This window comes from Amphiprion ocellaris, chromosome 18 (genome assembly GCF_022539595.1).
Source record: "Amphiprion ocellaris isolate individual 3 ecotype Okinawa chromosome 18, ASM2253959v1, whole genome shotgun sequence".
NCBI lineage: Eukaryota > Metazoa > Chordata > Actinopteri > Pomacentridae > Amphiprion > Amphiprion ocellaris.
The window spans coordinates 31,463,658-31,476,782 of NC_072783.1; the positions used below are offsets into that span (position 1 = coordinate 31,463,658).

General features: G+C 41.5%; 1 protein-coding gene across 1 annotated transcript in view; it reads right to left on the reverse strand.

Annotated features, from left to right (window-relative positions):
* LOC111570635 (carbohydrate sulfotransferase 15-like) overlaps positions 1–13,125 on the reverse strand; it is a 38,616-nt gene that overhangs the window by 10,830 nt on the left and 14,661 nt on the right. The window contains exons 2-3 of the mRNA XM_023273501.3: positions 5,255–5,847; positions 2,413–2,752 (exon numbers count right to left, since the gene is read on the reverse strand). Coding sequence (XP_023129269.1) covers positions 2,413–2,752; positions 5,255–5,695 — 781 coding nt within the window. The 5' untranslated portion in view covers positions 5,696–5,847. The remainder of the gene's footprint in view (positions 1–2,412; positions 2,753–5,254; positions 5,848–13,125) is intronic.

A 13,125-nucleotide genomic window follows, 5' to 3' on the forward strand; every position in this document is an offset into this window, starting at 1 on the left:
TGAGTCTCCGTGGGATTAGGGGCATAGTTAGCAACTGGATGAACTTCAAAGGGATTTCTTTGGCTGTGACAGTTAAGCCTCTTTTGATATCTGTGGCGACAATTTGGCTGATTTTTTTCCCCAGAAATGTGTGGCCAAATACTGTATGTAGTATCCACAACAAGAACCAAAACCCTGAGTGATTTTAATAAAATCATTAAGTAAAATTTAGCCAGATAGCTTCTGGCATAAAATATATGTATCACTGATTGCTGAGCAGAAGAATAGCTCATATCCACAGCGAGAAATCGGCATGAAAATTGAGTCCTCATATTGCACTGATGTGATAGTGCTGCTGCTGTTCTTAAAGGAGAATTATGAGATTATCTGTACGCTGTATGTGTGCAACTCACATTCACTGGCCCACAGCTCAAATGCTGAACTTTGCATTTATTTATTTTTTCCTTTGAAATGTTTCTTCACAAATGCAGACACACAATTGTGACACACACATGCACTGACTCACACAACGGATGTCGGCCTCTTGAGTTGCACAAAAGTCTCCATTATTCATGAGTCTTAATGACTGTTTCGGTTATAAAGGGAAACAAAAAACACATAGGTAAATTGGGGATGATGATTTGCCTTTTTTGGGGGACAAAAACACAAGACAGAATTAGAATCTTAGCCTACTTAAAACTGATACTGCTTGTATTATTAGCAGCTCAGTTTGCTTTAAAAATCTCTACATCTGAATGGAAAACAGGTTAAAGGTGCACCAAATCAAACCAAAGGCGCATTACAATATTACACCTGTCAGTTAAGTAAGCACTGGATTTGTTTAATACAGAGGATTTTCAGTTCATTCTTGGCGAATAGAGTCTCACTGCCAGATCTCACATGGCTTTTATACCCATCTGTGATGGTGTGGTGGTTCTTTTAACATCACAGATGCTCATAGAGAAAGAAAAACCATGACGACAACCACACGTTTAGATGACAGAACTGCCATACGACCAGATGTCTGTTGTGAGGCAGCCCATCCTTCCCGGCGCTTAGGTTTTGTCTTTGTTTGAGTAAATGTCTTGTTTGAGTTACCACCTGTTCAAACTCCTTGAATGCCAGCAGAACAGTGGCAGAGGGTTGTGTGTGTCTAAGAAATCTGAACTTAAACAAGCCAATGATTAACAGATAGTGTTAAAATCTCCACCAGCTAAATTGGCAAATATTTAGAAGAGACAACGTAAATATGAATATGAAATTGCACCGAAGAGTTAGTGAAATATGCAACGGCTCCATCATAAAGTGGGATGATTTGGTGTGTAATTAAATAAATGTATGATGGGTCTGTTTCGCTTTTAAATGGGAGTATAAAATCCAAGAGGGGAACTGCTAGAAAGGTGTGAAATAAGACAGCCACTGTAAGTGAAGCTAAGTTCATGGTGGAGACGTGTCGCAAGGAGTGTGTGCAGCATTAAGGTTTGTTAAACAAGTGCAAGAGACGGTGCACCCACACGTGTGGGCTCAAAGTGTGTGAGGAAGGCTTCAAACGTTAGTTTTCACGTATTCGTTTCAAGTGGTTTCCACCACAGAGGGAAATTTATGTCACAGATGATGGTGAGGCAAAGTTAGTCTAGATTCTTCTGCGTGTAGTTGAGCCGGTAATGAGCGTTGTTACCACATCTACTGCACGTCCTCAGATGAGGAAGTTGCAGAGGAATGAGGCTAATGATGGTGTAAAGGCACACACGAGGGGGGAAGAGAAAAACCGATTAGCATTCAGAATGCTGAATGAAGGAGGCAATAAAGATTGTAAATACACCATTAGAGCTATAAATTTAGGGCTAACAACTCTCAGGTAGAAAATAAACAGTTTCGTTTTATTCTCATGCACGGCACAAGTTGGGTCTTGAATATTCATTTCTCAGTTAATTGCATAGGAACTGCTCTGGGAGATTGAACTGTGAGCATCAGACATACTTGCTAGACGTCACATTCAGGGCTCACGACCAGCTCAGTTTTATATAAGAAAAAAAAAATCACAATTGCAGTTTTTGGTATATTTCATGTAGAGAAATCTCAGTTTGACACAGCAGGGAGTTGTCAGTCAATACCCAGAGGACATTCTCCCCAATTAGCTCGTGGAATGTGCAGAAATGATGCAATTTAATTACCACAAACTACACATTTTGACAATATGAGGACACTATAGGGGATATATTTAATTATGCTCATGGAACAGACAGCCCTGCCTTTGAGGCCTCTTCAAACTTCTGTCACTGATTGTTTTTCTGAGGCCCCCTGAGGTATGGCTCTGCCAAAATGATGTACTGCAGGGAGTCACATTTAACACTTGTAATGTTCTCAGGCTCTCATTATTGTATACCAGTCTGGAGGCTTCTGCCACAGGAAATTACAGAGTTCTGTACTCACCAAACCTCTTGCGGGTCCACCAGTGTGGCTCTTTGAAAGTGGTGAACTTGACGCCCGGGTGCAGCCTCAGTCTGTCATACAGGTCTGTAGTGCCACACTTTGGTTGGCCAATTATATAGAAATAAGGAAGGCACCGCATGCGGTAGAGTCTCCTGTTGCGGTGGAACAAGTGTTCTTGGAAAGTGTTCCTCAAGTGCTGAAAAACCGTCCGGAAGCGCCGTGAGTAGCGTCCGTACAAGTTTGTCTTGTATGGGTCTGAAGTGATATTCCCAGTGTATTCTTCATACCAGCAGGGGTTTTTGACTCCAGGCAGGAATTTGCGAGGGATGACAGAAAACATCTGTAGAGGCAAAGAAAGCAAGTTGCATCAAGCTGCTTAGTCACATTATTCCCAAAAACATCTCAGACTAAGCCTTCTGTAAACCAAAGATGATCTTTGCTAAGCGATGGAAGACAAATACATTCCAGTCATTTCCAGACATTTCCACAGACCATAAAAGAAGAGGTTTGTCAAAACAGCTCAAAATTTTTTTGTGTCTGGGCTGCTGTTTTGGCAGGAGGAGGCAAACACTATGACAAGTTTGTGCAGGCGTTTACAGTCTGTAGAGGAGTTGGATTGCAGTAAATTGGCTGTAGAGAGACACACAAGTGAGTACACAGATATCTGACATCCATGTCAGATGAACAGTGTGGGAACTGTAGCTGCTTTTTAAAACACACTGAAGTTAACATATGTTTTAATATTTGGAATCAAATCCTTTGTATTCAGTGGCTGCCTGAAGGCTACATTCCAAAAAACGTCAGCAGACACCTGTTTTCTTTACTGCTGTGGCTCTGCCAGGACTGTACTGCAGCTATCTTTACTTTATTCTTGTTTTGGGAGGCCTTTGCAATCCGTTAAATTGAGGTCAGGGGACTGACTTGGCCAGTTAAGAACATTCGAATTTGTGGCCATAAAAACTTGGATCATTGTTCGAATTTCCCCTAAATTGGACTCCAGGTCCATCAGGACTCAGCCAGTATTGATGTACAAAAACTCTCTCTGATGAAAATCAATTTTTTTTTTTTAATCTTAGTCACGTGTCCATATGGTGTTTTTTATAAGCTGGAAGATGTATCGTAAGTGAAATAAGTAGTCAGCGTCGGGGCTGAGCATTTCCACTTTGATGCAACAGTACACTAGTGACAGTTTGAAAAACATGCATTCAGATTTTCAGGGTTTCATATGTAACAAAACTAAGGAAGCAATCCTGTCCATTTGTAGTGGAAGACCTCCTGTATCATTATTCTTTATCACAATCGGTTTGTGCATTGGTTGTGTGAACATATATGGCTGAATTGCTCTGATATTACAGCTTGCCATTGTGTAGGACAGAGTAGCTTTACAGTGTTTGAGTTGTAAGTGAGCTGGTGTGCTTGAGCTTCAGCAATTGAGGATGTGTGAGTGGAGAAAGAAGTGAGGACGTCATAGATCTGTAGATTCTAAAGGAAGCACAAGATGTAAAGATCCATCTACGCCATTTTAAGGGATTGTTTCCAAACAACAGAAATTAATTTTTAGTGGTTTAATCAATGCTTTGAGAGGAACTTTACCACTTTAGCACCTTTATTTGTTCTAATACTTTCTAACTGTGATATTTTTATAAGCTGAAAGACATGTCATGAGCAAAGTAAACAGTCAACGCTGTGGCTGATCCTTATAGTGCACTGATGCTTAGCGCTTTGACAGTATAATGCACCGATGACAGTCTCAAAAACACAGATTCAGACTTATGACGCTTCATATGTAATCGTGTAGTGTAGCGAAGTTTTACAGTGTTTTTGAGCCGTAACTCAGCTGGTGCGCTCAAGCTTCCGCAAGTAGAAATGTGTGAGTAGAGATCTGCATATCCTAAATTAAACAACTGTGTACATGTGTGTCTAAGCAATTTAAGGCAGGAAGGGATTGTTGTCATGAAAAAAGTAACTCTAAATATGTAACAAACATGAGTATTTAGTGGTTTAATCAATGCTTTGAGAGGGACTTTAGCACCTTCATCTGCTCCAAAACTTTCTGACGGTGGTTTACATGAACATACGTGCAGTCTGTAGGTGTAGAAATTAGGTGACACATTTTCAACACTGTCATTTCTCAGATTTCAAAGGGGTTTTTTTTTGTCAGACACAACAAAGGACCTTGTGATTATGACTCCCTACCTGTGAGATGCGGCTACTTTAAGGACAATTAACGCCGGATCCATCCACAGATGCCGTATCGATTGTCTCTCAGCCACACTCTCCTATTCATTAGCTTGTTCAACAAGAAATTAGTTATGTTGCAAATAGCCCCGGCACAAGCCATTATCATTAGGATTAACAATTACTTGAACTGGTCGTTGAGGTGAGACGGACACCAAGAAAGCTGCAGGGCCAGCGCATTGAAAGACAGTGGGATGACTTTGAGCTATAAATCCTTTGTGGAAAAAAATAAGGACCTATGCAATTATCTGGTGTGGCATGAAACGTTATAACAAGGTTTTCAGAGCGGGTTTTTATCTCTTTATGAATTAAATTAGACACTGCAACCGGTGGGGAATTGCACCGGTGTAGCTGTATTGAACCATGTGTAGACGGCATGTAGGAACGAATACTGATTTGAATCACCTTTTCACTGAGCATTTAATTATGCTTCGCGACACATCTGTGACTGTCAATTGAAAGGGAGATCAATATCATGCTGGGCCACATTTGTTATGATTAAAATAAAGAGATAACATAACAGTGAGGTATTAATTAGACATTGATCTGATAACAAAATCACATTTTCTGATCAAATTTGCATCCTGGGTTAGGCATCACTCACATGTGGCTCACTCTTAACCAGCGCTTTCAGCTCTGGAAGCTGTCGACTGCTGCGAAACTCCACCTTAGAGGTGATGGACTTGACCACCAGTTTGATATGTGCGTAGTCCTTGACTGAGGACAGGTTGAAAGCGAAAGGTCCCGGGCTGACCAGACTGCTGAAGTGGTAGGGGGACGGGGTGAGGAGGAGGCCCTTCTTGTCGCCTGTCAAGATGTAGGAAGCCATGATGAGGAACATGACTGCCAGGCCAAACAGGAAGCTGTAGAGACGGATCTTGCGGAAGAATCCCAGCGTGCTCCAGCGTCTCGGCAGCTCCCGCTTCACCTCCAAGACTGCGAACAGGTTCATCGGTGTATCGTCCACCTGCAGCAGCAGTGGCCTCTTGCGGTAGTCGTCCACTGTGGAGCCCAGCAGGCTGTATTTGTAGTCCATCTGCGTCATGGTGTCCACAGCCTGTGACAGCTCAGACACAGGGAGGTGTTATGGAGCAGGAGCCATTCAGATGGGACGTTTCGAGATGCGGGAATGTCCAGTAGTTGACGTCCATGATGGGTTGTGGAGAACAGCCCACCTCATCCACTGACACCTGCCTACTGAAAAAGAAAACAAGGAGAGTTAGCTATCAACACTGACTCACTGTTTTCATGTCTGGATGAAATGCTGCAACTTCTGATTCAGCTACAAGAATTATTCTCAGAAATATTTGCAATAACTCTTTGTTACCACCTACACTGTTCACTCAAACCTCTTTGTTTCTGTCTAGTTGTAGCATATGGCAACATAACAAATAGAACTTCAGGCCGTGCAAAAAGAAAAATAAGCTGATGGAGAAAAGCTCTGAATATTAAGATTTAGATCAAATGCAGCCAGTCATCCGGTAAATGACAGCTCTGGAAGTGTCACATCAATCTGGCATAATTTTGATTGTGACAAATAAGTGAGCAAATATTATGTCATGCAGGGTTAAAGTAATTTGACTGACTTCCCCTTGCTCTTCATGTTTTAATCAGACAGCACAGCAACACCCTCCCCAACCTCCCAGTTGATCCTCTCTTTGCATCACAGTCACAATATGGAGGCAGCGATAAGGACGAGGGATGCATTCAGCCTGGAAACTACGCGGCTGCGTGTCAGACTCTCCTGGGGAGGGATGCGAATATAAGAGATACCCGGCCTGGGCCGGAGGAGGGATTATATTATCAGAAAATAGTATTCCTCACTGTGAAGTCACATGGATCAGCAGTCACCCACAGATAAAAAGGAGGGCCAATGTCTAAAGGCTGAAAGAACTGGGGATCTTTAATGATAATGCTTCTGCAGGAACAACGTGTGGTTTTTATCCTTGAGGCTTCCTTTGTGTCTGAAGCTGAGCCAACATGATTGGATGTGAATATAAGACAGCACAATGACAAAAACCAACAGAGCCGACACTTCTCAAAGGATGAGCAGACTGTTCGGGAATATGGCTGAAGTCTCTGGTAATGTTTCACACCTTCAACACTCCAAACTGCTCGGACACAGCAATGAGGATGATATATGATACACCTGCAACCTGCTCCGGCTTGCATACATCATAAGATAAGGGCACTATGGAAGTGAGTCATCGCTCCTCCTCACAGCTGCTGATATTGTCTGCGTCCTCCAGCGCCGCCACCGCCCCCTCGCCCACACCTTTCGCCCAACTCAGTATTTGTGGAGCTTGCGGCTGAGCTGATAAGAAGACGGCTGGAGAGTGCCTGCCTCCTTGTTCAAGCAATGTCATTTACCCCCAGCTGGGACATCAGCTTCAACCCCACAGCAACAGTCTTTCTAGGGGAAAGGTGTAGAAATAATGAGCACCGCTCTGAAAAAGACTGATTTCCAGCTTTCAAGAAGTTCGTCTGACAGCAGGTTCAGCTTGTGGTTAAAAAAAAAACAAAGGGTTCACTGCAAGAAGCTGAAACCACTGTCAAGATATTAATATTTTTTTATTTTTTTGCTTTTTGCTTTCAGGAAGATAATGAAACTATCTTTTGGAGCAGGATTATTATTATCAATTTTTAAAAGAATGATTGAGGGTAATGGATTTTAAATGATGATAGCTACTTCAATTAAAGTTTACCCACACATCACAGATGCAGTATCAGAGCCTGTTTCACATTAAAGTTCACCAGAACAAGCAGTGTTCATGGATTTTGAGCTATTTTAACAACGTCGAATTTTGAAAGCATCAAAAAGGCTCGCTTTTAACAGAATCATGATTACTGCAGGTTGGATTTTCCGGAACAAAGACGGACACTATACTGTAATCAAAGGTAGGATGACATTTTCTGGGTTTTACTTAACAAGCCTGCTCTTTGCTATTGATGAGCACATGCATCTGTAATCGCCATGCCTTCAGCGCTTATCGACTGTCTACGTCCTTCATCAGGACTGAAGTCAATGGGGTGCTCGTGCTCCAGGCTTTTTAGGATAGAGGAATGGAAGAGGGGGCCGTGGGGGTTAAATATGGAGAGAGAGATAGGAGGAAGGAAGAGGGGAAAAGGGACTGTGTCATTGACGACAGAATGTCACTCTCTAGGGAAGCTGCACCTAAATCAATCAGTCAGCTAACTGTAGCAGTGGGCGACTGGCAGCTTGACAGATCTGCTCTATTCATAAAGCAAATACGTTGCCCCTGTCCATCAAACATGATGAAATAGCTTAACTCCGACAGAAATATGTCTAGAGGGCAGTGGACAAAGAGGATACAAGGTTGCATCATGCACCTTTTTCCAGCTGACAAACCTTCAGATCCAAGAGTGGAAGTGTGAATTTGAACTGTTTCTGCACTGAAAAAGGATGTTTATCAGGGTATTATTCTGCCCCTCTAGCATGCTTTAGTGTCTTCTCAACACTGTATCCAAGAGTATATCTACATGTCTGTTGTAGAGTAAGTTAAAGCTTTATTAAGTGGTAATAAATAATTTGTTAATGCTTTATAGATCTACAATAAAAAAGCAAACATTAGGGTTGGCAGGTTGTCTGGTTGGTAGTATAATGTGCTTTGGCTTTTTACTTTATATTAGCATATTTTTACTTACCAATCGATATGCAATATTGCAATATAATCAAGATCTGCTTTGATAAATTGCTTGTTTTCTCGATTAGCATCCTTTAATATGGACATTGGTTATGGAAAGAGTGTGACCAAGTGTGACAGCAAGATATTTTACTATTGAGAAATTTGTTACTGCTTTTAGTTTTGTACTATCTGAGCACATTTTAAATTATTAACCAGCAGTTCTGGTGGATTGTTGTTGTGGAAGAACTCTTAATTAACATTGATAGCTCCACCGGCACTGAAATTTTTCATAATATTGAGTCCAAAAATATCAGCTCATGGTAGTTTCTTCTTAGGACTACAGCAAATGCATGACATAAACCAACAATCTTTTCAGTGTGACCATGACATACACTTACTGAACTCAATTTGTCAGTGCTTTCTGCTGGACAAAATGTGTAACAGACACACTATTAGGTTGACATGTACACAGATAACGAAATGTCTGCGATAAGCTGACCCTGGCCAACAGTCAGCCTAGCTAATTTACTGGTCTACCTCTATCGATCTTAGGGTCATGAGTTTCTTGCTTTCTAATTAGCCTTCAAGATTATTTAAAGTGCTAGCTAAAGGAGAAACAAGTTAAACTACCTATGTAAGAGGATATAGGGCTTTTTTTTTTTTTTTTTTTAACAACACAGCAACCTGAAACCTGTTCTTTTTATTGACTCATTACTGATTGATAAATCCTTAATTAAAGCTTTATTAGAAATTAATAACACCATTAGGTACAAATTATAACCTATGTGTAAAGTAGGCTTTATTATATGCTGATATTAATGAAGGAAATATCATTAATTCAGGAAGTCTGTGAGTCAAAAACATGTCATCTGACCAGAGAGATCAAACACATTAACCACACAGATAAGTCAAATTCATAATGATTGTAATTAACTTTAAATGCACAGGCATCAGTGGTAATGGCCTGCATGCTGTGCTGATGGCTTCCTCCCTGTGTGGTGCAAATGGAATTGGCCACGGCCTTAATAACTCATCAGAGGCAGACCTCTCTGTACTGTACCCTGTCATTCAGGGACAGATCAGTGAAACAGGCAATCAGGCAGATTTGTTTAAAGTCGGCCGCTCCAAAGCTGCCCATCTCCGCTCCGGAGACACCGACCAATCTCGCACTCTGGCAGTTAATTGCCGCTCTCTTTTGTACCTTTTTTTTCTCCAGCTTTTCTTTGGGCTTATTGCTGTCTGTACAAGATGTTTGTTTGTGTGGAAAAAGCTGCACTGTAAATGGACAGATTATTTTATGAAAGCATCAGTCTAGAGCTATTGTTGTTAGCTGCTATTAAGCCATCTGTTATAGAAAATCAAATTTCAAATTGGTTATATTAAAGCTTGCTGCAGAGATGAAAATTTGCTTTCTTTGGCATTGATTTTGCAGATAAAAGCAGACAAGTGGTGACACCAAAATAACAGAGAAGATCTCACTTGCAATGTGTGAATATTGCTCTGTTTTCCTACACTGTCCATGGCCATGTCCATTATAAATGTAGTCAGACAATAGGAATGACAAAAACACTCCACAACCCTCTAATCGTCTTTAAATCACAGCAGTGGATTATCATTACACCTGGCTGGAGAAGCAGTCTCTGCAGCAGAGAGCACACTGTCCTACTTCCTCTGCTCGCTGGTATTTCAAATGGAGAAAATTAATTGCATAGCCTGCTGATGGGCCCCTGAAATGCCCTTTTTGTTTTGATTCAAAGCAAAGTACTGGCTCTCTCTGAGGCTACAGAGAACTCGCTGCTCCCTATCACAGAAAACTGTTAAAATATCTTAGTTATCCTCACAGACCACCCTGTGTTATTGTCTTCATCTTCCACTGCTGGGGAAGATTAAAAGGTCTTTTTTTTTTTTTTCAATCGGGCACAACACTAACCCATTTACAGAGGAAGTGAAAAGTGTCCTGCTTGTTTCCTCTTTGAAAAATGGAGCAAGAATCTCTTGAAGACGCTCTGCAAGACAATTTGCCTGAGTGTATGTGTCTGTCCTCAGAGAACCAAAACGAGGGAGGTCTTCTTTAAATGTCAGGCTATCTTTTATTATTCGGTGCTGTTTACCTTGCACGACAGCTTAAACCACACTTATCTGCAGGAGCAACAGGCAGATTACAGCTCGCACTGGAGACCAGGATGCAGACAAATGCTATATGAGGGTTTTTTGCACAGTCAATAAGCAAGAGCAAGCCTGATGCATATTTCCACTAGGAGTCGATGAAAAATTGGTAAATCCTCAGAGACAAATTAATCACTGGATACCCAATTTATAATCATGTGTTAAATTAGAGATGCTGATGATAAAAGGGAACCCAGGGAATAAACATGTTCACACTCTCCAGATGCATTAGAATCAATACAGTGGGGAACACAGTAGGTTTTGTGAGACTGACTGGAAAACAATAGAGTATGGTGTTATATCTTACTATGCCTAACTCACTGTGCAGGCGTTTGAAGTAATACATGCATTACTGAGTTTCAAAAATGTGGAACGCTCCTATAGGTTCTGTTATCTGTTACAGTACTAAGAAAAAACTATGAATATGAGTGGATTGTGCAGGTTTCACTCAAAACCGAGAGCTCAGTACTTCAAGCTTTGTACAAGGTGCAGAGGAATATAAAACATGAGAACGACATGACGAAGTGGACTGAAAGCTATGCAATGAAGAGTCTTGGGAGACCTTGAGAATAGAACAGCACATTCTGTCCACAGAGACATTGTAGGCAGCTGCCCAGGAGGACTCTCGACCTACTCTCACAGACTGATTTCAACCATCCACTTTCATGGTGAAGAAACAGTTTGTCATTCGGGGGACAATCCTGTCTACTAACCATTCTCAGGCCAATTCCCCTTTAGGACCACTTACTGATCCTCCAAAGCAAATAAGGAGAAAGTAAAAGAAAAAGAAAAATAGAACAGACAGCTAATGACTCAGACTGTAAGCAGAATTTCTACTGCACACTCAGGCAGTTTACCATTATGGCTTTATCTACAGAAAAAGCTGATGAGCTGACTGTAAAAGCCAATTCTAGCTGAAGAGACGCATTTGCTGCATGTTCCCATCTGAGAAACCATCTGGTCATCCCTCGCTACTGCGACCTCTAAATACCATCAAGAGACTGGAAGTGGATTTTGGTTGAAGTCCACAAAAAACACAGGAAATACGGTCGGGACAAGAATGTGACAAACGGTCAGAAGGAGGAACAAAGTGGGCGTCCTGCTTGCTGTGTCAGCTGGAAAAAAAAAAGTTTTTACACAAGTCCACTCAAAATAACTAAAGTTCAGCATGAGGCCCCTGAAACTCACACATGATGCTGAAGCGGCTTCTTGATTTGGGGGGGGGGGGGGGTTTGATTTATTTTTGTTGAACAATCAGAGAGTCATTTCTACCTGTTCTGACTGGTAATTCTGTTGTCTGTGTCTGGTCCACAGTAAAAGTCACTCTGTGTTTCACTATAAAAGCATTTTTGTGTGAAACAGCAGCAGTGAGACTCAGTGAGAAATCAAAAATTCGCTGCTGATTAGAGTCACTCTAAAATGCAAAAAAAAAAAAAAAAACGGTTAAACTCTGCTGTGTTTTTGCTGTAAATGTTATTTTGAAACCCAGATTTTCAACCATTGATTTTTTTTCAAAAACACTTATTGAAATCATTCAAGTAAATACACATAATGACGTGATAAAAATGAAAATGATGAGCTTTAACTGTGGAGTATTTATTTAAATAAACGAAATCAATTGGAAAAGGCATCATTGGTGAGTGTAAATGAGGCGAGAAGCAAAGCGAGCTACTGATGCATGAAATTAATCCTTACAATAGTTTGGGAGTACAAGGGAAACATCTAGAAATAGGAATTGCATTAAGCTACGTGTCTACAATGTACCACAAAATACCACCGATGCTAGAGCAAGCAGGAGTCCTCTGACCTGTCACATATGTCTCTGGGCCCCCGGGGCCCTGCAGCCCCGTTCAATCATGTAAATCCCCACCATGTAACTAAAGCAAGGAGAAGATCAGCATTCACTGTGGCTCTGAGTTGCTTCATTCATCATATCAGCCAGGAACAAGTCATCCATCACACTTCATCCAGATCACACACACTGTTGACCAAAAGATCACAATCTAATCTCCAGGAAGTCAGGCAGGAGACCAGAGGACTCCCACCACCTCCATCACCACAGGAGACCAAGGGGGGGTGATCTGACCGCGACCTGACCGATGAGCCGCCGGGTCAAATTATCAACACAGCCTTCTCGCTGCAGAGGAGGGCGGCGAGGAACGTGGCCTCTGCCCTGCATTCATAACTGCTGCCCAGCTGGGATCTCACACGGAGTCCCAGTTCAGCACTTTCCCCCCACCGTCTTATCTTTTATTCATTATTTTAATTTCACTGGCAGCCTCGCAAAAACCAGAGCTCCTTCTGAGGTGGATAAGTGCTTATGATGGTGTCATTTAAAAGTGCAGAAAAACAATGGCTGCTATTTAAATTATTGATTGTAGTAATGGATATGTTGTGAAGAGCACGAGGTGCTCCGATTTCTACAGAACACATACAATAAGGATAAATTGGGAGTGAAGATGATAAATGAGGAAGGTGGAGGGTTAGGCGTCTTATCTCGGGTGGGAGTCTACTTCCCGTCAAAACATAAATAGAGGGTGGTAATTTTATTTGAAGTGCTGCATCTTTAACACAATAAACAATCAAGGATTTCTTGTGTGTGTGAATGAAATGGAGCTTCAAGTTTGAGGGGCATATGCAAAACAGTGCTGCGTTCACACAG